Source organism: Clytia hemisphaerica, unplaced genomic scaffold (assembly GCF_902728285.1).
Source record: "Clytia hemisphaerica strain Z4C2 unplaced genomic scaffold, Clytia hemisphaerica genome assembly, whole genome shotgun sequence".
Classification (NCBI taxonomy): Eukaryota; Metazoa; Cnidaria; class Hydrozoa; order Leptothecata; family Clytiidae; genus Clytia; species Clytia hemisphaerica.
The window spans coordinates 111,741-137,713 of record NW_027103247.1 but is presented as its reverse complement, the minus strand read 5'-3'; the positions used below and the strand labels follow the sequence as shown (position 1 = coordinate 137,713).

Here is a 25,973-nt window from a genome sequence, read left to right as displayed (position 1 = left end):
AATTTTTGATTTGATCGTTCTTTCAAGTGGCGAGGAAGAAGAAGAATTAATCATCGAATCGGATTCTTCAGATTCTTCAGATTCTTCAGATTCATCAGATTCTTCAGATTCAACAGATTCTTCTGATTCATCAAATTCTTCTTCATCATCATCGTCATCAAAAATTCAATTCACCATAAAAAGAAGAAAAAGAATTCAAAGCGACGACTCACATTCACGGAGCCCCTCAAAAACACCACCACTGCCAGTCAAACTACAAGAACCGACACCATCACCAGCACAACCAAAGAAAGTAAAGCATGAGAACATAATTGAAATGCCTGACGATCAGTTGTTAGAAGACTGGATTCGAAATTATCAAGGCTAATAGGTATGTTTTTCACACTTATTTCTTGATACTACATCTATCGCAATCTAAAATATGTATGGGTCTTTTTTCAATAATAGCTGATGAATAATGTAGGGCAAGAAAAGTAGCATATATTCTAGAACTCATAGAGAACTACTTTATTTCTTTAAGACTCTTCACAGAAACAACTACTTCCCGCAATCAAATATATTTGCAAATTATGGATTTTTCTTCTGGATCACAACCACTCTCACAATCGGACATTGATCAAAATTTGAAAGCAGATGAGGAAAAAGAAGCAACAAAGTTCTTCATTGAAAGAGAAGAATATCTCATGGAAATTGTCGATAAAACCACCGAAAGGATGATCAATGCTTTAACAGAGACAGTCAATGAAATGTGCAAAGGATGCCAAGAAGGAGGAGCACAAAAACATCATGTCTTATGTAAAGAACACATTATCAATACGACAATAAAACTGTTTGAACACATGTGGAATGAAATGGATATCGAGGAATTCAACAGGCAATCAACGGCAAAGTTTAAGAGACATCTTCAAAACAAGGAACAATTTTCAAGAGATAAAAATTGGTTTGAATATTTGAAAGAAAATTTCTTTATACATTATTTTAGAATAACAGAATAAATACAAATAAATGAACGTATACAATAAATTGAACATTTACTACTAAAAACTACCATGTCCTGGGAAATATTTTAACAAAAAGTGTCCTATCTTTTGATCATTTGCAGATAGGTCGGTTCTATCAAATTTTTTACAATGTCAGACAATCTTTTACCACGGCACAATTGAGTAGCAAAATAAATGACATATCCACCGCAAACTTTTGAGAATAATGACTGTAGTTGAACAGGATTTCTTTCGATTTCAGTCTGTTTATCAAATGTTATATTGTAGTAATGAGGAGCTCTTCCAAAACTGTCAAAAAATACAACTTTTCGTTTAGCAATAAAAACTAAGAGCCAATGGTTGCCAAGTTTATGAATAGGTTGATCATTCACTATATATAGTCCATCAAGAAGCGAGTTTTCTTTGACAAACTCTTTAAATTGATCCAAAGCAAAAACATCTCGCAAATGTCTTCTCGTCACAGGGTCTTTGGTCAAAATACATCTAAGTTCATTCGTATTCATTATCCTTTAGTAATCTTTGATGACATTTCTGTATTTATCAATAGAAATGGTATTTTCAAATTGTGAGTACACAATTACTGTAGCAGTTTTTGCCAACGCTTGGTGAAATTCCAACTCGATTTTCAAGGTACCTCTACGTTTAGGTTGCTGATGTCCTCCTCTACAGAGCGATTGAGAAATATCAAAACCAAACAAAGCGTAGCCATTTTTATAGTCTATTCTCGTGATATCTGACCCATCATCAGCACCAAACGTACCAGCAATATCAAATAAACTTTTGTAACCTTCCAAGTATTGACCATTCGTAAAGTTTACACTGATAGGTTTTCCGGGTAGCGACTCGCCATTGATAAACACACCCACCTTTCGAATAGAGTGATGAGCAAAGTTAAACGGATTTTCTTTGTAATTTCCCACGTAAGAGGAATTGTCAACGACACCGACAACAATTTTACTAGGCATTTGCCCCTGATAAGCATTATGCCAAACAAAAGATGACAAACCAGTAGCAGCTGAATGTGTACGAATATCAATTCTATCCAACGGATAATTCGCTTGTTCTTTTTCCAAACGTCGTTGAATTTCTTCAAATTTATGCGGGGTTAGTTGTACTTTTCTCAAACACATAATAGCCTCCGTAATAACGACTTTATAGTCAGCGTTGGCAACGGGAGACAAAAGCATAAACTCTGGTTTATTTCTCAACAAGGTGACTTTAAGCGTCAACCCATTCAAAATCAATTTTCCTTGATTGAAAATGTCCGAGTGAATTTTTCCAATGAGATCAACCACTTTGCTTTCAGCAAAAAATTCTTGTCTTTGTTTCAATGTAGTGTTCTGATCGGGGTCATGTGCAGCACATTTTCCGTGCTGATCTTTAGCGTAAAGCCCCATAGTGAGCTGCGATTTCTTAGCATCTCTAGCATAGTTTAGTAGTGCTTCCTCATAGGCGCGATAGGCATAGTTGTTGTGTGATGTTGAAACACTGACACCACCAAGTGACACATCCACCTGACTCGCTAAAGCACCAAAGATGTAGTTTACAGGAGCAACTTTTTCATCTTCCTCAAGATCTGCCCCATCCGCTTTCACGATTTTTAAAGAAAATTTGAAATAAGTATTAGCCAAATCGAGAAACATCTCACTCGCATTTTCCACAACAAATTCCACAGGTCCATTATCATTCAATTTAGAAATTGGATAAACATCCTCATAAACACCCTGTTTAATATCAGTCTGAACGAAAGCTGGTGTAAATACGTCTGTATCAGACAAAGCACACTCTTGATGAGCTGATTGATAATCTTTTTCGTCATCCATCAAGAAAAAATGTCTTTTCGTTTTCGCTTTGAAGGTGCAATTTTCAGAGGACCACCTCTACGTTTGAGTGTTCCGTCGCGAATAGCACGATTTATTTCCTGTAGCCGTCTTTTATGTGCTCTCTGATTAGCTTTCACACGAGCAGCTTTGGCAGCAGGAGAATTTAGCTCCTTTTTGAACGTTCTCCCAAAGGATTTGATGCTTTGTAACGACCTGTCTTTAATCGATCTCTTGAGAGACTTGCCTCGACGCACATCCTTGATAACTTGAGGGATAGCTCGCAACGCTTGCTTTCCTGCCGTCAACAGAGTTCTTTTCAAGACGGGTGCATAAGATCTTGCCAAACCTTTGAATATACCGCCAATAGCACCATGACCTCTTTGAATCGATGCACCATGAAACGCGGGCATAGATGTTCCACCATACTGCCAATGAGGTGCAGACAGTCGTTTCATATTGATGATGACGATGACTTAATCATAAAACTTTGCCAACTTTCGCTTGAATAGCAACGTCACCACCACCTTACCAGATTGAAATGGTACCAATTCACCCGTGTCATCTCTTATATTGATGCTAATCTTTTCGATATGTCCTCGATTGACAGGAAAAAAATAGGGTTTGTCATATTTTTCATAACACACTTTACCATTAGGTTGTGTTACAGGAATGATCCTCAATAAGGGAACTTTCACATCACCAGCGTGTTGATTTTCAATAATGTCCGTATATACGTATATTGAACTAATTGTGTCTTGTACACTCGAAAGAGTAGGTGAAATAGTCTTTCCTTCCTTCTTGATAACTCCATTAGGGAAAAATCCCAAACATCTAGCAATGTCAGAATTTTGCCATCGAATCACGCAATTATTTTTTAAATCGACTTTAGTTCTTTTTGTGACTGAATCATATTCGAAATGAAATGGGCGAAATATACCCTTTTGGCTCTTGTTGAGAGGATTGATAATGTCCTTGGCGCTATCATAATGTCCAGCAGGTAAGGTTATTCTCGTACGATACACAAGAGAAATGAGTTGCCAATCTTTAGTCTTTTTCTTGGGAGGTTCTGATGCTTCAATCGATGCTGCTGATGACAGTGGTAGATTTACAGGAGATGCAACTTCAGTCTTTTCATTATCATCTAACCGAGCGATCATTTCGATATTCCCCTTTTCATTCGTAAACATTCCACTGACCTCTTCTTTGGTCGGATTAATAATGTCCTTTTCAAAATAGTTTTTTCCCTCATCAATATTGTACCAAGAATTTGGAAATCGAATTTCAGCAAGTCCAACTTCCCATTTGTCGGGATCATTTAACATGATCGGTTGTGATAGACTAACTTTGAAATTAGCGAGTGTATTTTCAGGATACAGTTTCATAGAGCTATTGCTAGGTAAAACCAAGTAAAACTTTTCCATTATGATTAAATAATTTCACCACCACCACCAATAGCTTCAATATCCTTTTCTGATACGTAGCTGTTAAACTTGTTAGAATATCCTTTCCACTTTACGAGATAAGATATCGTACCATCTCTCGTGTTCTTCTTTTTGCGCAAAATCTTTTCAATCCTATACGTTCGAGGTTCAGTCACCGTTTGCAATTCGTCTCTATAAAACACTCCTTTTAAAGGCTCATCAGCTTGATCTTTCAATTTATACACTATCGGACTTCGACTACCGTTGCCGCCGAGAACATGGGTAATAATGAAAATCTCCTCTGTCCATGATTGTTCATATCGCTTTTGAAAGACTGTCCTTTCGATACTTATTCGCACATGCTGTCCAATTTTCAAAACACGATTATGACGGCGACGACGACGAGCTTCCGCTTGTCTTTTTCCGCTATTTAGTCTTTTCTCGTATAGGTTCACCCATGCTAGAGGAGCATTCTCTTTTGTCACCTCACTAGGATTCATTTTGATGGAACGATGATAAGAGTTGTTGTATCTCTCAACCATGTCCTGTAAGACGTCAATATAACGATAAGTATTATACTTTGTAAAGTATTTGAACATCAAGTTTTTAAAGGTGCGATTAAATCTCTCTACAATGCTGGCTTTTCTTTCACTATACGTGAAAAACAACTTGATGCCACCGTGTTCTTTCAGTAGTCGTTTCACGTGGGTATTTAAAAACTCTGTACCTTGATCGGTGTGAATGAGTTTGGGTTTGCGTTGTTGAAACATTCTTTCCATAACAACATTCAGCTCTTTTCCAGTTTTTGTTTTTAGAGGCTGAACGAAAGCGAATTTACTCAAAACATCAATACACGTGAGAAGGTATTTGAAACCTGAGTTGTACCTAGACAACTTGGTTAAATCTACCAAATCCATTTGCCATTGCTCATCAATGTCGTAAACGACAACCGGTCTCGTCGCGAATCGAAGTCTACTCACGGGTCTGTGAATAGTATAAGTCAATTGTGAGCTCAACCATCTCTTAACTTTGGATCTTGATATCGTAGCACTATTCTTACGAGCCTCTCTATACAATTTCTCCAGTCCGGAAAAAGAAGCTGGAGAAGCGAGAGAATAATACAGTTTATAAAGTATTCGATCATCATCATCAGTACTTTGATTATGAACGAAGTCACTACCGCGATCATTGCTTTCACTATTGATTGTTGACTGCTTTCTTTTTCGGCTTGCCATCAATTTGAGAATTTTCAATAGTTATACCAGAACCGCAACAAGCTATCATGCATCGAAATCTTTTGAAAAAATCTCGAAGTCTTAAAGCGAGAGGCGTACTACACATGATGTCGATGATGCGATCTCATCTCAAGCACACTTACGAAACCAAATGAACAAAAAGTCTGATAGATTTTCTTTTATATTATATTTTCTTTGCGAATAATAAAACATTATATATTTAACAAGTAATAAATCATTAGGTTGAAGAGGCCCACTTTTTGGGTCTTTTTATCTTAGGATGTGAATATTGGTCATCAAAGTCATATCCAGCACGACCACCATCACCACCACCATCTTTGCTAAATTCACGACGTAACTTTATTACTGAAGGAGAAAATGGATTTTCATTGCGTAGACCTTTGTAGGTCTGCAAAAGCCTTTTTTGCTCCTTATTTTTAATCCAAGTATCCGCTACATTTGCATCTGACAATGCCTTTGTAAAAACAGACTGTGCCATTATGGGAATGGATAAACTCTCTCTATTCGTAACAGAGTTAGTCAGCAGGTCTGTAAAGTTTGTGTTTGGTATACGCGAATTTTTAAAGTAAACGTCACCGTTTGCTTCCCATCGTATAATATCAGGGTGTTTTTTCAACTGTTCTATAATCAACCGTGCGTTTGTCTTACTCGTTTTGGGTAGACCTTTGAGAATATTGGTCTCTATAATATTCAATTCGTCGAGTGCTGTAGACGGCGATGATGATGATGATGTTTGAGGATTCAGACTGCTGCTGTTGTTGTTCTTGTTGTTGTTCTTGTTGTTGCTCTTGTTTAAAACAATCTCAACAGGTTTTGGTTTTGTTAGAGACTCGTATCTAGATTGAAGATTGTTCAATTGTTCGGTGAAATTTCGAATTTTTTCATCAGTTGACATGTTGTACTTGTCCCATACATCTTTCATTTTGGCTTCGGCTTTGAATAACTCTACCTTTTCTGGATTTAAAATTTCAGGGGCATTGGTATTTAATCGCGAATCACTATGATCACCACTATCCAAAACGCTATTATGATGGTTTTGGTTCTTGTTGTTAGCATCTTTGAGTATGTTGTATTCCTTTTCGGTGATGACAACGTATTTTTTTCCAAATGGGATCATCCCGGGAATATCTTTGGTAGTATTGACGATACCAGTTCGCTACCTACGGTGGTAAGTAGAATAGGTAGTAAAGCAGATCCGCCTTGCTGAATGAGCAGTTTCTTGCGATCTTTAGTTTTTGTTTTCTTGTCCGCGAGCTTTCTGAGTAGGGTCTTCTTAGGAAGAAGCTTTTTCTTTTGTGAGTGAGTGATTTCGATATTACCCAAAAGTATATTTTTGATGCAGTCACAAATGGCGTTGATTTGCTCACTTTTTGCACCTGTCAGCAAGCGAATTCGATCCTGCTTTGATGAACACTGCAACAATTTCAAATAATCACTGTTTTTCAGCACTCTTCTTGTCATAATTACTCTACATCTGTGAGTTGTCAACAGTCTACCAAACAACGATGAGAATGACTTGACTTGTGAACTGTCAAGACAAAAATGCGAGATATTGATTTGAGTGTATTCATTTTATATACCTTTTGGAATATACATAATCTGTGGATGTTCATGAGGGAAAATATTACTGCTGACTCTGAAACGATCATCTCTTGTTGGTGTGACGTCTAAGAAAAGGTATGTGAAGGGTTTCTTTGTCGCATCGCGATATGCCCAAACAAAAAACTTTGTATTACCTGGCATAACTTGTCTCGCTAAATTGACAATCTGAGAAGCATCTCTAGGGTTCTTAAACACCACGATATAGTCAGAGTTTAAACTAATATTTCTTTGATTTTTATGAAAGAGATTTTGGGTGAGATAAATAACTGAAAGGTTATCGTGTCTTCCGCGTGTGAAAAGCTGAGAAATTCTTTCGTCCTTGCTAGCCTCGTCCATCATGTCATCCAAAATGATCAAATTCATGATGTTTCGATCGAATGTGCTTTCCAGGTCATGTGGAATACCATCTACGTACTCGATATTTTTATCAATGTTCATGAGTTCTTCGAGTAGGTCAGGTTGGTGTTTCGCATACACCCACATGATGCGTTTTGGCATTGCTGGTTTAATCAGATTTTTACCATGCTGAAGAATGTGTTTCGTGAATACGGTCTTACCGGATTTTCTGCTTCCAGCAACAATCATACTAAACGGATGACTTAGCTCCATTTTGAACTGGATTGAAATGAATTCTTTTCAATGCTTTGATTCATTTTAACCGTTTTCGAGATCATAAATGAACAAATCATACTGATCATTTATATAGTTACTTTCAAATTTTCATTTGAATAAACAATAAAATACCATGGTTGAATATAATTCACTATTCATCTTATTCAAAATAGTTTGTTTATTATTCAATTTCTTTTCAGAGGAAAGTATAACTTAGGGTTTGATGTGATCTTGAACATTTTGTTTAATTTTTTTGAAGAGCCTGGTAGCAGCAGCAGCAGTAGAGTGACGTATTTGAGCTTGCATCTTTGCATACCTTATACTTTGTTTTTGAGACATAATATGTCTTCATCATCAGATTCTCTTGATGACTTGATAACTATTTTGTTGGAGGATATTGAGATACCTGAAGAAGCAGTGGTCTCCGAAGAACAACTATCTTTATCTGGTCGAGAAAATGATGTTGAAATTATTCCGAATTTTAGTGTCATGAATATGATGGATTTTCTAAGCAATATGGAAGTAGAAGAACTATATGATTTTAATGATGATGATGATGATGATGATAATGCTGCTTATGATGAGGATGAAATTGATTTCCATATAAAAGATGCATCTGATATCAACGCGTGCTGTACTACTCTTGTATGTAAGAAATGTAAATATCCGTGTTTCTCCGAAGATCATTTGAAAAGACACAAGAAAAATTGCAATAGACTGGATACAGATAAAGAGTTTTCTTGTATGTCTTGTTTTCGTTGTTTTACCACGAAGAAAAATTGTAAACTTCATGAAAATACTTGTCGGAAGCGATTGCGTACTGATGATATTGTTGCTCCAACTTCATCAAAAAAAGCCAATACGCGTCAACTAACACCACCGCCATCATCATCACACAGGAATATTTTAGTTCAAGATGGTGGAAGTACTTCGAATTATGGTGAAATTCATGCCGAATATTGGGAAATTCCGACTGTACATGCGAGTGCATTCAATGGAAAGATTGTAACATATAAAAAGAAGTTTGATCAATCTGTACAAGCTAACTTTTCTGAACGTTTGAAAAACGTTTGCAACTTTCACAAGGCAGAGCTCGATAGAAAACTCGCCGAATCTCGAACTAAAGCTTGGAAATACTATTTTTCAGTTGTAGCAACTTTTCACAAGCTCAACCAAACTGATGTTTTAACCGAACCGCCAGCCGTTTTTCGCTCTGAAGTCTTTACAATTAAGGGCTCTGACCATAATCGTAAAATTGATTTTAGTATCTGAACATGAAAGTTATATTTTAGATTCTTTAACACTTTTAACAAAGAATTGCCTTTATAAATTCCTTTTTAATCAAATCCCTTAAGAGTAATTAAGAACTTAATTGCAAAAATGACGTTATGAACTTTAAAAAGACGTTAATAATATGTTGCATCACCTTCTTTTATAAAAAGTGCTAAGTTTTAATGGGTAATTAACCTTTTTGTTTCGAAGTTTTTTCAAACTGTCCGCAAAGAATTGAACTATTTTAAATTTTGCGGAAAATTTTTCTAAAAAAATATGTCAAAAGTTATGACTGTTTTTTTGAGCGAAATCCAGATGAAAAATTGATGAAAAACCACTATTTTCAAGATTTCGAGACAAAGAAGTATTTACAAAAATTTTCCGCAAAAATTTTTATTATTCAGTAAAAGATACACCATCTACTGCGAAAAAATTTTCAAAATGTTTTTTCTTCGCCGAAACTAAGCTCTTCAAAGTTGAAATACTCTTCCTCGCAAAAGTCTTCATTTTCTTCTTCATCAAAATTTTTCGATGCAATTTTTGAATTTTCAGATTCAGGAATAGTTTGTCTAACTGAAAATGTATAACATGCCATAGTTTTGTTGGTTACATCAGTCAGAAAACACATTTTAAACACGGCAATTATGAAAAATTCACTATGGTCAGAGCCCTTAATAATGACAATTTACATGACATTTCGCGACACATTGAAATAGCACATCAACAATTATGGCATGAAATTGAAGAATTTCAACGAAATGGTAGTGGCTGGGTGATCGATTGTCTTATTTCCCTTGATATGAGTAAGTTTCTGTTTCTTTTATTTGTTTGCTTACATATTTTTTTTTGCCTCTTATACTCTTATACTATAATTTTTTTTTTTTTTTTTTTTTTTTTTTTTTTATTAGGTTTGATTGCTTATGATCCTTTACGTGCGTCATCTTATCTACCTCTACCGAAGGGACTCAAGTCCAAGAAATGTTTTGTCAACGTCAAGAACACTTTTGATGATAAATGTTTTCTATGGAGTATTTTGGCGCATCTGTACAATTTTCCGAATAATCGAAGTCGTGTTCAAAAGTATCAATATCAAGATTATGAACAAGATTTCGATTTGGATATGAACAATATTTCATTTCCGACACCTGTTAAGCAACTTGATCGATTTGAAAGACAAAACCCTACGGTGGCTATTAATGTGTTTGGATGGGACGAGGAAGAGGAAAAGATTTACTTTCGAAGATCAACCAAATCTTTAGGTCATATTCAGATTAATTTGCTCCTTTTTTCAAGTAATGAACAATCGCACTATGTACTTATTACTAATGTTAGTTCAATGCTAACTCGTCAACTTTCTCATCATCATGGAAAGAAGCATTTTTGTTTTCATTGTATGCATGGTTTCGAAAATGAAATACATTGATCAGTCATTCAAAACTATGTCATACACATCAACCTCAGCATGCTGAACTGCCGAAAGAAGACAGTAATGTTTTACGATTTACCAAAACTGAATATCAACTACCTTGTCCTTTTGTCATTTATTGTGATTTTGAAAGTATGTTGGTACCAACATCTACTGCTGATTTTTATATTCCGACTAAAAACCATCCGGGTGTAGAACGACACGAAGAAGATGAGGAAGCAAGTGCGAGATTAAAGACTTCATGGGCAAATAAATATCAGGAACAGCGTGCTTGTAGTTTTGCGTATCACATTGTCAGTACTGATAAACGGTACTATTCAGATCCTAAACTTTATTTCGGAGAAAATGCTGCTGAAATCTTTATTGATATGCTTTTGCGAGAGGAGAAGATACTCCGCAAGTGGTTATTTCGTCAGACACCTATGCATCCCTTAACACGCGAGGAAAAGAATTATTTTTATTCAAATAACCCGAAATGTCACATTTGTGATGATCCGATTACGTTTGGTTGGAAAGTCAAAGATCATAATCATCTTGATGGCACTTACAATGGTATGTATCATTGTTATTATCTGGTAATACCCAGATGATTTTTTATTTTCGTTTTCATACGACTCTTTCACACTCTCTTTATAAGAAATTCATACTGAGCAAATGAAGATACCAGTGGTTTTTCACAATTTAAAAACGTATGATGCACATTTGATAATGTCGGCTGTAAAACAAAGACATGGAGAAATAATTGTCACTCCGACGAACACTGAAAAGTATATTTCTTTTTCCATTGGTGGTTTACGTTTCATTGACAGTTTTCAGTTCCTGTTTTCGTCTTTGGATAGGTTATCCAAAAATCTTGACACGTTTCCTGAATGTGAAAAGTACATTAAAAATCTCGTATCTGAACGGATTGACCCCGATGAAACCAACAACATAGTCAACAGTCTTCCGACAGATCTTGACGATTTTGGTGACGACCAAGAGGTTGATCGCTTCAATATAAGCAACATTCCCGACTATCGTGACGAACCACCCTATACACCTCCAATATTAACGCAAGCACAAGAGGTGCGTGCTTCTGAGGTTAAATCATATATGACCACGAAAGGAATTTATCCGTATGAGTTTTTTAAAGAGTGGAGTGACTTTGAAGCTGAAGAATTACCATCACAAGATCAATTTTACTCCACTCTAACCGATTCAACTGTGTCCGACGATGATTATGCACGTGCACAACTCATATTTCATTCTATGCACATGCGAAATATGCGTCATTATCATGATTTCTATCTGTTGACTGATGTTCTCCTTTTGGCAGATGTCTTTGAAACGTTCCGATCAACATGTCTAAGATATTATGGTATTGATCCTGCCCGATGTTTCACAGCTCCTGGTTTGAGTTTCGAATCCGCTTTAAAGATGACTAAGGTAGAGTTGGAGTTAATGACGGACATTGACATGTATCTGTTTTGTGAAACCGCTATACGAGGAGGGGTATCCACGATTACGCATCGATACGCAAAGTCAAATTTACCATCAAAGCCAGGGTATGATGACACGCAGCCGACGAGACATTTAATGTATTGGGATGCCAACAATCTTTATGGATGGGCTATGTCTCAGTATCTACCCATTGGTATGGTTTAATTCGTTTGTTAAAGTTGTTCTTTTATGTATGATCATGATTATAATATTATTTTTTGAAATTTGATTCTTGTTTTCTAAAGGTGATTTTACATGGATGACAGCTGATGAAATTTCTGCTCTCAACGTTGATGACGCTAAGGATGATGATGACATTGGTTACATTATGGAAGTTGATCTAGGTATGTTAACATGATATCAATCATTTCATGATATCTAATGCTATTGTTATTATTGTTGTTGATCTTTCTTTATCTTTTTTCATTATAGAATACCCTCAAGAATTACACGACTCGCATTCTGATTACCCTTTGGCACCGGAACGGATGATCGTTCAACCTGATGAGTTATCGTCAACACACTTGAAGATTGCTGAAGCATTGCGAGGAGACAGCTACACCATACTACCATCTACGACCAAACTCATACCTAATCTGAGAAACAAGGAATCGTACGTACTACATTATCGTAATTTAAAACTTTATTGTCAGTTAGGTATGAGACTAACAAAAATTCATCGCTGTCTTAAATTCGCTCAGTCTCCGTGGTTAAAACCCTATATCGACTTTAATACGTTGAAACGGTCACAAGCAAGAAATGAGTTTGAAAAGGACTTCTTTAAACTCATGAACAATTCAATGTTTGGGAAAACCATGGAGAATATGCGAAATCGAAGAAACATTAATCTTGTTAATAACGAAGAATCTTTACGGAAATTCACGGCGCAACCATCCTTCAAAAGATGTACCATTTTTCATGAAGATTTGGTTGCTGTTGAACGTATCAAAACAACTATCAAGTTGAACAGACCAATCTACACGGGTGTAGCTGTGTTAGACCTCGCAAAACATTTGATGTACGACTTCCATTATGGGTATGTGAAGACAAAGTATCCTGGTGACCAATCTAAGTTACTTTTTACTGATACGGACAGCCTTCTTTATTCAATCGAATGTGAAGATTTGTACGCTGACATGAACGAGGATAAGCATCTCTTCGACTTTTCGGATTATCCACGAAATCATCAATGTTTTTCATTACAAAATAAAAAGCGGATTGGTAAAATGAAAGACGAGATGCATGCATCCCCCATCTTAGAGTTTGTTGGTTTACGAGCTAAGATGTATTCTATCTTGGTCGATCGGTCAAAAGACTTTAACGTTAAACGAGCAAAAGGAGTGAAAAAGGGTGTTGTGAAAAAGGAAATTTGTCATTCCAATTACCGAGAGGCTTTATTTAGAAATACTGAATTTTTACATTTAATGAACAGTATACGTTCCTATGGTCATGTCATGTTTACTGTACAACAGAACAAGATATCGTTATGTCCATATGATGATAAAAGATTTATTTTATCTGATGGTATAAGCACACGCCCTTATGGGCATTACAAAAACATGGAAGAGATGGAAGAGAATGTAAATTGATATACTTTTTATTTTATTTTATTACATCTTAAATATTACATTTTTATATATTTTAAATATTACATTCACATGATGCATTTATTACATTATTATATTTTTCCGCATCATATGGAACTTGTTTAAGTTAAAAGAAATCGTCTTTTGAAAAATCAATAGCTTCTTCATTCACCATTTCTTTCGTTTCTAATCTCAATCTTTCCACTTCTGAAAATTCAAATCTTGAATTCATGTATTTCAAAAGCTTCATGACTTCAGCTGGGAATAGATAAATTCTATTTCTGAACACTCCTTCAATTATGTAAAATGACAAACTGAAAATCGCACGTTCTCGATTGAATTCTACTTTGACAATATAACTGTAGTTGTTATCATCCTTTCTTATTCCAAATTGAATATATTCTGAAGAGTCAATTGTAAAGTTTTTCAGTTGATCCAAATTGTGAGTGTTGACTCGACCAATAGAATTTGTAGATAAATGGCTGGATGATGTGCAACGACCCTCTTAGAATGATGCTCTTTACTAAAACTAGTCATAGCTTTCACTAAATGCCCCCACATAAAGATCATGTCAAGCACTTATAAAGCATTAATGCATTAAAGATTAAAACATTAAAAAATAATCAGGAATAATTGATTGATTTATTAGACCTTTTTTCAAAGAGGACGTCCTGTTGAATGATTATGTAGTCCAGCCATAAAAACAATGATAGAGCCATGCATAATTACTGTATCATGCATATTGTAATAATTATGCATGGTTTTATCATTGTTTTTCTGCTGGACTACATAATTATTCAACAGGGTGGCCTCTTTGAAAAAAGGTCTAATATTGATTGATTGATTGATTGATTGATTGATTGGTTGATTGATTGAGGCATTTGCTTGAAAAAAAAAATTATATTCCATTAACAAAATACTTGAAGAATTCGAAGCTTGATAATTTAATAAAATTTAAGGAAAATTGAAAAAGCTTCTCAAAAATATATTAAAAAAATTTCTTACATAGGGTGAAATAGAAACCAATCCTAGTTAAGGCCCGGCCTCCACTTGCGTACGCTGTGATTGCACTTCTCAAACAAAATCTTCTATTTTATTGGTCAAAAGAAAAATAAAGGAATGCCATTGTGGTCCATTAAGACGTGCAGTCAAGAAAAGTTGAAATGCGCCTAAATTTTTTTTCAAGTGCATAGTACTTTTTCATGATGCAATCTTTTCTCCAAGCTGAAAGGATTGAAGCCATTAGGATGATCGCAGTGCAGACAATGAAGAGACGTGCCTTATTCAGGAAGCTAGACTTTTTGAGTTTATAGCTATATATACTTTCACTTTATGGTGTTTCTGTATGACTGTCTGTGTACCTAGTCTAACCACCGTTAAATGCCTTCGGGAAGGTCCATCCTAACTTGGAAAGCCAGAATTGGAGCTATTTCACCAAACCACTGGAGCGTAAGTTATTTAGGCTATCACAACTGCATGAAAAAGTTGAATGTGCGCATGTAAAGTTAAACGAATGTAAACAAACTTTTTGCAGGTTTTTGAAATAGATTTACCACACTGAAAAAACAGTGAAAAAACTCTAAGTGAGGTAAATCTATTTTGAAGACCCCCAGAAAAAGTCTGTTTACATTGATTGACATTCAACATTCATTCAACCACTTTTGGATTCAACTTTACATATGCATACATTCAACTTTTTTGTACTTTGCCGGTATCTTGTTTTACTAAGTTAAGAAGGACTTTCTCGAGTTACGACCATCTGATGGTATTTAAAACTCGAGAAGCTCTATAAACAATAAAGGTAGTTATTAATAAAATAAAAGACAAAGATAAATTAGAGTTTGAACAAAAATATCAAATGTACATTTGAAAACTTGAGCAAATTTCTTTAAAGATTCCTGAAAAAGAATTGAAATCATTGCTGAAATGAAATTCTGACTAAATTACAGTAGTTATTATTCAGTTTCAAAGACAAGAAACACAATTTGACATACAAAACACTTTTTCCAGTAGCCTGTCTATTTTTCCAGTCAATGAAACTGCTCATCATCATAACCAGTCTGCCATTTTGTTTGTTTTGATTTGCACAAGTAATATTGTAATTCGTGTTATATCATACACTGTTTAGTCTACACAATAGACAGATCCAGGCTTTTAGGCCTTACTCTTGGTCTATAGGCACTGCTATAGGCGGCCACTAGTGACCCCCACCGGGAATTGCCTATTAATAGGTTTAAACATAATAGACAACATTCACAAAAGATGTTTATCAATAGAGATTTTAAATAAAAGAATGTTTAAAACACAGCTGATTGGCTTAGGTTTCGAAACTCTCTATTGTTTCATTAAAACCTCAGTGCGCATGCGATTTATCTGGAGAATTTCAATATTCAAAACAAGAGCAGTGCTCATAGCCCGAAGAGTAGGAGTTTTACGCTCGAAACGAAGGAAGGTATGACGTAGCCTAACACTGTTATGATTTGCATCTATTATAACACTCGCTTCAGCTTTTCAAAGTTAAATCAAAACTAAAATTGTAATATGTAATAATGGTAATAGCATATAACGTAATATGAAAATATGTATACTACCGTCCCGGACATTTACGGAAGAGACTAACTACGGGGATGCTTGGGCGACAAAACAAACGCGCAACAAAATTTCGAGATTCCAGTCCAATATCTATGCGTGAAACTATGAGTGCCTCCTCGTCGCTACGCTCCTGCGGGGGCAATGATATCTACAATACACTACATTGCTTAAAGATTACAGAAGCATGAAACATCGTGTGTAACAATTGTGAGCTGCAATCATGGTCAAAATATATTGAGATTTTAGTGTATTTCAACGTTTTTCAAAATTTACAGTTCTTGCGAGAATTGCTATTTTAGTACTTCCACTTTCTTTCGTTGGATATTTCGATTTTGGAGGGTTCGGTGACTTCTAGACTATATTCCAAGCCTTATTCGAGCAAATTTGAGCTTTTAAATCCTGAGATCCTTAAGTCCTTTAGTCTCATGTTAAAACTCAGAGACAAAACTCTACTTTCCAGCTGTAGTTTAACACGCTTAAAAGACATTTGTGGTGTTTAAAATTTCGCAGGAAAATCCCCTTTGTCTCAAACATTTTGCCATGATTGTAGTTGTTCTTTCTCGATACTTGGATCGAATTCTTTCAAATTCTCTTGAGCACTTTGTGATTCAATTCATTTCACTAACTGCTCTTAAGATCACAATTACTAATGTTGTTTCTTCCAACGATGGAGAATGATTGATGTTTCATCTTTGGTATATTCCCAAGCTGTTCGATCCATATCACATCTTCGTTTATCAGTTTTCGGGAAAATGACAGTCATATTACATTCTGTATTGTTAGAAACACATTTCCAATCAGGACTGTTGCCAATGAAAACCATAATAAGAACTGGATAACTGCTTTGAACCACCAAAAGACACAGACACATTTTACCAATTTCATTTTTCATTGCTTCTTCTTTTCTGTACCATTTTATATGAATACACTCTTTTTTATTAGAATAATATTATAAGAACATCCATCCTCAAGAAGATGAGGAACGATTGGCCCTCCCAGGAAAAATCCGTTTATTTGGGTGGAGGATATAAAAGAATAAATAAAAGACAGATAAAAAAATTCACTCCATCAAGAATTAATGAATAAGTCTATGGGTGCAATCTTCACTCTTCACATAAATCTGGGGGAAACCCGGCCACTAAAAGCCGGATACCCCAGGGAAGTTGGAGCAAGGCACTTTGTCTTTCAGATAAAAATAACAACTGATGTCAACACCCATGGACTTGCACTCGTGACAAATGGAATGAGTTGATTTTATTTGTCTTGGGACGAGAGCATTGACCTTGCACGCCCCAATCACCTGGTTGAACATCATCATCAATATTTCAAGCATGAAACAATTTCACGAACGGAAGCCCGGAACGATAAACGTACGCACAGCTAGAGAAGACGAGAAACTTGAGAAAGTAATTAAAGAAATCGATAAAGCTAAGCTATCTGTATGCGGACTTCAAGAAGTCCGTCGTATCAAAACGGGATCGGCATTAATAAAAATTCAGGAACTAGATAAAACGTATGAAGTTTACTGGTCAGGACACTCCTCGAAACGACAAAATGGAGTAGGAATCGTGATCAAAGTCGATAGTTACATTATTGTTGAAGAAATCAAATGCATAAATGCAAGACTTATTGCTGCAGACATTAATTTGTACGGTTGCTCAATTAGAATAGTGAATTGCTACGCACCAACGGAAGACAGCACAACGTCAAGTAAGGACATATTTTACACTACTTTGAGAAAACAACTTATTACAGACAATAATCGAAGATAATTTGTATCGGAGATTTCAATGCTACGTCGTCGGTTGCATGGCACAATTCATCACTCCGAGAACATGTAATTATCAATGACCTTGTCGTTAATAATAATGGCGAAAGGTTTCATGAACTGTTCAATACTAAAAAACTTCCCGTCATCAATACCTGGTTTACCCACAAAACGTGTCCAAGGGTAACCTGGCAACCACCAGACGGCACCACCAAAAAGATTTACGATTTCGTCCTATCTTGTAACTGGCTTAGACAATACATAACGAACTGTAGAGTATACAATAGCTATGACTTTGACAGTGACCATCGACTGTGGTTATTGCAACGTTTAAAACACCTTGTGCAAAACTAGCACTGTACATAAAAAAAAACAAGACAGTACAACCAAAACGCCTCGACTACTCATCTCTGACTAATGCCGAAACACTTACAAGATTCAAAAATACAACTACCGAAAACCTTAATGCGATTGAACTGGAAAACGATAACACATCATTAAATGATAAACTCTTGAAATCTATTAATGAGGCTGCATCAAACAACATACCAGTAATCAGAAATCCAAAAATCTACCAACCGTGGCATAGTGATGAAAAGCTTCAGATAAACTGAAAGATGATCTTATGCTACGAAATTCCGATCAAAAAACTATAAAAGCTACCAAAAAGAAAATCCGACTTCGTTATCTTAAAAACAAATACCTTAAACAAGAGGCCGAACAAATTAATCAATTAGCTGTCAACAGAAAACTAGAAAAACTTTTCCACCGTGCTAAGAATCAGAACACAACACTAAAGCCCATTCCCAGCAGCTGTCAACCTCGAAAACTTTTAGAACATTTTAAATGTCACTTCAACCCAGATCATCCTTCAGAGTTACATGAACCCGCCGAACTAGAACTGACCTACCCACCTTCATCCACGAGTTAAGGGAAAAATCGAGGATGTGTCCCATCAATGACAACCCACCTTCAATGGAAGAAATCAAAAAACACATCAAAATTAAAAAAAAAAAACAAAGCTAATAATGACATTGATGCAGAGCTTCTCAAATTTTACAAGGAACCAGCTTTGCACCGCATATTGCACAAAATATCCCTTAACGTTTGGAATGAATTGAATATCCCAGGATCGTGGGGTAACTCACGCCTTAAAACGTTGTGGAAGAAGAAAGGATCCAAAAGCGACCCATCCAAATACCGTGGATTAAGCATCGGCTCAACACTTTGCAAACTACTCGTTAACATTATCCTCGAGCGTCTTCAGCCCTGGTACAATACCCAACTTACCGACCAACAAAACGGTTTCAGACAAAACCGAGGAACCACCGATGGAATATTCTTACTGAAAAGAATTTAACAGATCACTGACAGAAAACAACAGCCACTCTACCTACTATTTGTAGACCTTACAGCTGCATATGATCACATTCCCAGATCCTGGCTATTCCAGTCTATCAAATTACGATTCCCCGACAAAAACTCTATGAAAATACTTCGCTAACATACCCTGAAGCCAACAGTACCTTTGCTACCACTTTTGGTGTGAGGCAGGGTGGCCCCGAAAGCCCCCTTCTCTTTAATCTATACATTGATTACGTAATGCGCATCTTCGTCGATAAATGCGAAAATGAAAATGTTGGATTCTATGAACATTCTTACCGAATAAACCCTAGAGCTATCAGCCGGAATGAACGTCTAGAAATAGAAATGAGAAGAAATAACGTTACAATGTACGGTACAAAGACGCTCCCATGGAATGGATACGCAGATGATCTAATCTTATTCCTCCTTACCAGTCCTGACCTTCAAAAAGCAACAGAAATTTTAGACATCACATTCACAAATTTCGGACTCAAAATCAATGTTCTAAAAACTGAATCCATGGTTCTTAACCACTTGCAGAACCAATACCCAAAGTCTATTCTCAGCTTAAGAAACAACAGTCTAAAAAATGTTGAGAATTTCGTTTACCTTGGTGCCCACATTCACTGTGATCAACCTAACACAGGAGATCCTGAAATAAATAACCCGATTCAATTGGCAGTCAGTAAATTCACTGACATGAGCAATCTTCTTCAGAACATGAGAATCAATTTAAGAACAAGAGTCAAATTTCTGGAAATTTTTGTTCGTAGTACGCTGACCAACGCTTGCCAAAACTGGAATGTCAACAAAGCCAAAATGGAACGCCTTGATGTAACCTACCGTGGTTTCCTCAGACGTATCGTTCGAGGAGGTTTTCGTTTCGTCAATGAAAGTGAGAATGACTACCGTTATCGTATTAGTAATGAACAACTCCACAATCTCTGAGGAAGTGTTGATGTGTCTTGTTTTATTCGAAAACAACAACAGAATTATATGAAACATGTAATTAGAATGCCCCTTGACCGATCAGTAAAAATGCTTGCCTTCAACTGTGACAATTATACAAAACGTGGAAGGCCTTGTAAGACTTTATTAGATCAAGTTGTTGAATCAAGTGGATTGTCAATTGATGGTCTGTGCAATCGAGCACCAGACAGAAAATAGTTATATGTTTTTTGAAATATTTACGATGATTGGAGTGATTCACTCCCTTATAGTGCTATGATAGTATTTGGTAAAATTTATATATATATGTATATATATACATATATATATGTATATATATACAATTTATATATATGTGAAGAAATTCAAAGAATTTCTGTCCAACTATCTTCTTTCAGGAGATTTGGGTGGCAGAGCAGCATATGCATTTCGTCCTTATATGTACACCTTTGTTGATTCATTTTTTGTTTTCTTCTCCTGTCAGTCTACCTGGATTTTGTTGTCATCTTGTACAGGCCGCTGGGGTAATGTCGCCTGACTGTCTTAAATGACAGTCAGCCTGTCCCAAGCCAGGATAAAGACAGAGGGACCCAGAGAAGATTTGCTACCTTCTCATTGTAACATCGTCTCTCTAAGAGGAAAAAGAATTCGGCCACTCTTTGTTGTTTGTAGGTCTGACAAGAGAAAACATTTATATTTTCATACTATATATATATAGTCTAGAAGTATAAAACCTTCAACTACTCAAAATAGAAACAATAAAGACAAAAACCCACAAAACAAAAAGACAATACAAATACAACAAAAATCTAGAATGAACATTCACAGAAAATCAATCAGGTTGGAGTAGAAAAGGAAAATATGATGACATAGAAATCCGTCAATGTAAAACTAGTGATCTAAAATGACTTTAAGGAAGAAAGTAACTCAATATGAGTTAAGATGGAATGAGGTAACTCAATATGAGTCAAAAAATATTTCAATAAAACACATTATCTGTTCCTCAGTTTTCGACCTACACAGGATTTCGGCCTTTTACGAAAATATCCTCCTATATGATGGAAATAGGGTTGTGTAGGTAGGCCAAGCAGTGTTAATTAAACACCACCACAGATAAAAGATAGTAAAAAGATGTGTTTATTGAAAGTATAAAACGCGCGCAATAATATAAAATAAACTAAAACGTAAAAACCACGGAACCAGCCGAAGAAACTAAAATTACAATGAGAAAAGAAGTATACTTTCTACTAGACAAAGTTGCCACACCTTTGACACGTTTCTGCCACAACGTTGAAGAAAGCATACTAGAAGAGAAGGAACTGGGATTGGATATATTTATATTATATATATATTTATTTATAAGTTGTTTGATAAACGGGATGCATTTCCTTTTTCCATAGTCCGAATGCCACATAAAGATAGCAACTTGCCAGAATCGATTTTTTATTCTTCTTTTGTTGGTGAACTTCTCAGGATTGCTCGTTCTACGTTACTTTTCGAGGACTTGAAAGTTAAAGCCAAAGTTTTTATACAAAGAATGCGATGTCAAGGTGCTGAAAACGCAAAGTTAGATTACAGTCTTCGACGGGTTATAGTTCGTCATTTTTCAGAATTTTCAAGATTTCAACTCTCTCAAGATTCACTCGTTCGCCAGCTCTTGCGGTGAGCGGTCACGGTGTACGGGGCTTCGAACCGGGTTATAGTCCGACTTTTTTAAATTCTCATTCTTTTCCCACTCTTTCCATCTTCTTCTTTGAACTGTAAAATTTGTGTGAGAGCCACAGGGTTGGATAGTGGCGATCCAATCCCAGTTCCTTCCCATCTAGTATGCTTTCTACAACGTTGCGGCAGAAACGTGTCAAAGGTGTGGCAACTTTGTCTAGTAGAAAGTACACTTCTTTTTTCATTGTTATTTTAGTTTCTTCGGCTGGTTCCATGGAGTTTAAGTTTTAGTTTATTTTATATTTGCGCGCATTCCATACTTTCACTAAACACATCTTTTTACATCTTTTTATCTGTGGTGGTGTCTAGCTAACACTGCTTGGCCTACCTACACAACCCTATTTCCATCATATAGGAGGATATTTTCACAGTGAAGATATGTAATATCTGTCATTTTAGAAAAAGAAAAGTATTGATATATAAATAACTCAAACTGATAAAAATGAAAAAAGTTAAGAATATTTTTGTTAATTGTGTGTATTTACGATTTTTTTGGTATTTTTTATTTTTGGTCAGCCTCGCTGAGCATTCATTTCCCTATTATTCCGGGGCATAAGACGATCGAAAACTCAAAATGTGTTACCCCGGTTTCCCGATTATCAATTTCGATTTCTTTTCGGATTTAAATCGTGGTGCGTGTGATTGCATCATCCATTTGGATTATTTCATCAGCCATTTTTATCTCCCGAATAACGCGCGCCGCTTTATCTGTGTTCATTGATTTTTCAGCTAACTGTAAAAATTAGCTTCCCAATACGTTGCCAGTACAGTAGTGAAAATTAAAAACAAGAAGTCGGATGGCTGGTTTTATTTCTCAAAGATGAGAGTTTTCTTTCTGCTTCATTTCAAAGTGTACTACAAGTAATGATTTATCATTACTTACATTCCAAAAAAATAAGATAGCAGCGTTTCATTTTAATAAATAAATAAATAAATAATAAATTGTACCATCCCCTAAGGGGAATTGGCCTAAAAATTGTTAGGAAAAAAACTAACAAATTTAGGATATTCATTGCGCTGCTAGGTAAAGAAAAAAATCAAGAAATTATATTGCAAGCATCTCTCCAGTTGTTCCTGTCCATAGCGAGATTATACCAGTTGTCTTTATCAATATTAGCCTTTTTAAGAGCTTTAAACAAAGAGCGACCGTAAGTCATTTCGGGAGAACCCCGCGGTCGTTTTTCACTGACCCACGACGAAATCATTTTCCTTGGTATACGATTCATATCCATGCGTACAACATGGCCAGCCCATCTTAACTGCCTTTTAACAATATAAGAATCGATACATTTGACATCAAGACGATTAAACAAATTCTCATTCGAAATATGCTTTTCAAAAACATCAATCATATAGAGCGTTTCATTTTTCAAAACAATAAAAGATGGCTAGAGCAGAAGACCAACGAATCTCTTCATTTTAACTTTGGACTGTTTATGCTGACACATATATTGAAAGGTAAATCGAGGTTATCTTCAATTTTTATGCCTTTATAGTTTTAACTACCTTTGGAATGTTACATTAGTATCCCTTCTTAGCGTTGACTTTTTTGTAAATTGGATTTCTTCTCAAAACAAAATGTTTTTTTTCTCGGCCATGTGTTTCATGAAATCATATCCCAGACGGTGTCAATCGAACAACTTCGAACAAAAATCGCAATCGAACTAATTGAACGTAATCAAACACGATGGAATCATTGCCATTTGATTGTAAATTTCAAACGTAATCCAAATTAGCGTGGAGGGCGGCGTTCGATTTGTTCGATTGACACCGTCTGCTGGTCATGGCCGTGTTTTCTTTCCATTTATTTTTATTCATATGGGTCGTGTGTTTATTCCATAATACTCTTACTATAATTATTTTCATCTCTTCTGTCCTTCAGGTTAAGGAGCTTGATGGGTGACTTTTAACTACCGACTCGCTGAATCAGCAGTACTACTTTGGTGGGTGAACGTGCACAACAAAGAAGCAGCATAAAACCAAAATATACATAGCATTATGACTGTATGAACAGATTGTGACTGATGGAGAATAATTTAAAATGGTGCTGCTGAATATAAATTGTGCCAGTTCATGTTTATTTCGTGTAATTGCAATGTTTACAAGATAAATGTCAAATAGAGGAAAAACCTTTTAGAAGATGACTGACTGGAAAGCAGAATCAAAATGAAAATAAATGGTTGTTGTTTTCTTCATTGAAGATTTCTTTAATATTTGTTCGATATAGCAGGAATCATTTGATTTGGTTTGATTGATTCCAGCGCTCGTGCTGGCTCTCAAGAGATTTTTGTTCATTGGAGCTTTGACAAATTACAATAAGACCAATTTATATTTGTACGATAAAGTGATAAGAATAAGCATGAAAAGAGGTAGCACATTTTGAGAGATTGTACCGTGAGATCGGGTAACTTTGTATCAGTGGAGGCTAACATGCATAGCCCTTGAACAAATGACCTGGCTGGTCATTAAAATACAAAGTTAAATCAAAACAAAAATGGTAGAGTAGAACTGCGAGTGGAGCTGCATAGATCATTGATTTGAAATTTTGCGTCTTTCATTGGTCAGCCATTTTATGGCTATGCAAGTTTCACCCGAGTGATGCAAGTTACCCGACTTCACGGTATAGGTTCTAATGGCTGGAAAGCTCAAGATCATCTTTCAAACTACACATTATTTTCTTTTAAATTTTGAAGGGAAATATATACTGTAATATATTTTTTGAATTGTTGATAAATTTGTCTTTGTAAAATTTTATAAAGAGCTAATTAATTGTTTCAAAAAGTCACAAAAAGATGGGATAAAAAATAGAGTTTTTCAATTTATTCAGATAAATAACCACTTTGCACTTTGAGCCTGAAATTGAGCTATTTCCATTATACTGTACCATATTTTATTAATTTGATCCATAAATTGTTGAAAACCTGGCGTATTTTGAGCCTCATATATGTTCTTATAAAATTCTTACAAACATACAAGATATAAAGATTGTTTATATAAAATATTTGCAACGATATAATAAGTCAATATATAAGGTACATATTGTGTAAAATTAATTCGAGTAAAAATTAATACTGTAAAGTCATACTTCTTGCCCTTCGAAGTTTTTTAGAGATGCCGAATAAAGTTCTAAAAGCGGTCTATGTGTCGGCCAATAATAATAAATGTGTCAGTGGTTCGAAAAATGACCATGGAGTGGAATTCATTATTTGAGTGTTGAAAACGATACCTGTAGCATATGATTGATTAGTTGAAGATCCCGTGATCGAAGATCAAAGCCCGTTTGTCGCGGTGATTTTTATACTCAACCTCGCACTATTATTAACACTTTTAATCTAATCTTTATTCCCCTGCATCTATTAATAAACATTAAACTGTTGGCTGACCTTCCAGCGCAGCTGGTTTATTTAATCATTCAGAAACAGAGGGTAATTTAGCAAAAAGTTAAAGGGAATTTAAATAGTGGTATGTGAAAGAAAAACCTAATCCAAATGAAGATAGAAGAAAAGTAATAGTGGAGAAACAATGAATTGCAAAAAACTTTTTTGATAAACACACTTCCGTAAGTTCATCAAAATACATACAAAATGGGGACAAATACAAAAGCAAACACATCAAATAAATAAAAAAAAAAAAAAAAGATACATAAACAAAACAAAACCCGAAGTCCCAGACTTGTGACTGGCATAGTGACTTTCCACGTGTTTAAGGGCCCACACTCAGTCGCCTTCGGAAAACATAGTAGAAAAAGGAACTGACCAGCAGCTTCCAAATAAATAACAGACAACAAACAGACACTACAACAAACACAATCTTACATAAAAATAGAAAAAATCACACAAAAACTGAAAAGAATAGAATCGTAAGTTGGCCGAGAACCCGGTTCGGCGTGCCGCGACGGGAGAACTGCACAGGGCAAAGAAAAGTAGGAAATGAATACCTCCGATGCTAATGCTGATTCTTTAGACAGAAAAAAAAAAAAAAAAAAAAAAAAAAAAAAACAAACAAACAAACACACATACAATACACAAGAAACAATTTCACAATTTGAAAATATGTAAAAATTCTTCGACGGTTTTCCCATACTTCATAAAACAGTCAGG

General features: G+C 35.5%; 4 protein-coding genes and 1 long non-coding RNA gene across 5 annotated transcripts; 3 read left to right on the top strand and 2 right to left on the bottom strand.

Moving 5' to 3' along the window:
* Nucleotides 1-261: 261 nt before the first annotated feature.
* Nucleotides 262-635, top strand: LOC136813944 (uncharacterized). Its single transcript, XR_010847572.1, has 2 exons — nucleotides 262-370; nucleotides 521-635. It is a non-coding gene; the product is annotated as an uncharacterized lncRNA (long non-coding RNA).
* Nucleotides 636-1,510: 875 nt separating this feature from the next.
* LOC136811630 (uncharacterized protein F54H12.2-like) lies at nucleotides 1,511-2,824 on the bottom strand. Its single transcript, XM_067068290.1, has one exon. It carries the CDS (start codon nucleotides 2,822-2,824, stop codon nucleotides 1,511-1,513), a length of 1,314 nt encoding a protein of 437 aa, XP_066924391.1.
* A 1,426-nt stretch (nucleotides 2,825-4,250) lies between these two features.
* Nucleotides 4,251-5,480, bottom strand: LOC136811535 (uncharacterized). Its single transcript, XM_067068188.1, has one exon. The coding sequence runs from the start codon at nucleotides 5,478-5,480 to the stop codon at nucleotides 4,251-4,253; it is 1,230 nt and encodes a 409-aa protein (XP_066924289.1).
* A 5,513-nt stretch (nucleotides 5,481-10,993) lies between these two features.
* On the top strand, nucleotides 10,994-13,652 carry LOC136813852 (uncharacterized). The gene is made up of 3 exons (XM_067070380.1): nucleotides 10,994-12,046; nucleotides 12,138-12,236; nucleotides 12,325-13,652. Exons 1-3 carry the CDS (start codon nucleotides 11,068-11,070, stop codon nucleotides 13,479-13,481), a joined length of 2,235 nt encoding a protein of 744 aa, XP_066926481.1. The 5' UTR covers nucleotides 10,994-11,067; the 3' UTR covers nucleotides 13,482-13,652.
* A 3,749-nt stretch (nucleotides 13,653-17,401) lies between these two features.
* On the top strand, nucleotides 17,402-17,842 carry LOC136811438 (uncharacterized). Its single transcript, XM_067068081.1, has one exon. It carries the CDS (start codon nucleotides 17,402-17,404, stop codon nucleotides 17,840-17,842), a length of 441 nt encoding a protein of 146 aa, XP_066924182.1.
* The last annotated feature ends 8,131 nt before the right edge of the window (nucleotides 17,843-25,973 follow it).

Bases quoted from the DNA above. Each gene is read 5' to 3' on its own strand.
- LOC136813852 (XM_067070380.1), top strand. From the start codon at position 11,068: ATGAAGATACCAGTGGTTTTTCACAATTTAAAAACGTATGATGCACAT. The intron at 12,047-12,137 runs GTATGGTTTAAT...TGTTTTCTAAAG, and splicing joins GTCTCAGTATCTACCCATTG to GTGATTTTACATGGATGACA. The intron at 12,237-12,324 runs GTATGTTAACAT...TTTTCATTATAG, and splicing joins CATTATGGAAGTTGATCTAG to AATACCCTCAAGAATTACAC.
- LOC136811630 (XM_067068290.1), bottom strand. From the start codon at position 2,824: ATGGATGACGAAAAAGATTATCAATCAGCTCATCAAGAGTGTGCTTTG.
- LOC136811438 (XM_067068081.1), top strand. From the start codon at position 17,402: ATGAAACAATTTCACGAACGGAAGCCCGGAACGATAAACGTACGCACA.
- LOC136811535 (XM_067068188.1), bottom strand. From the start codon at position 5,480: ATGGCAAGCCGAAAAAGAAAGCAGTCAACAATCAATAGTGAAAGCAAT.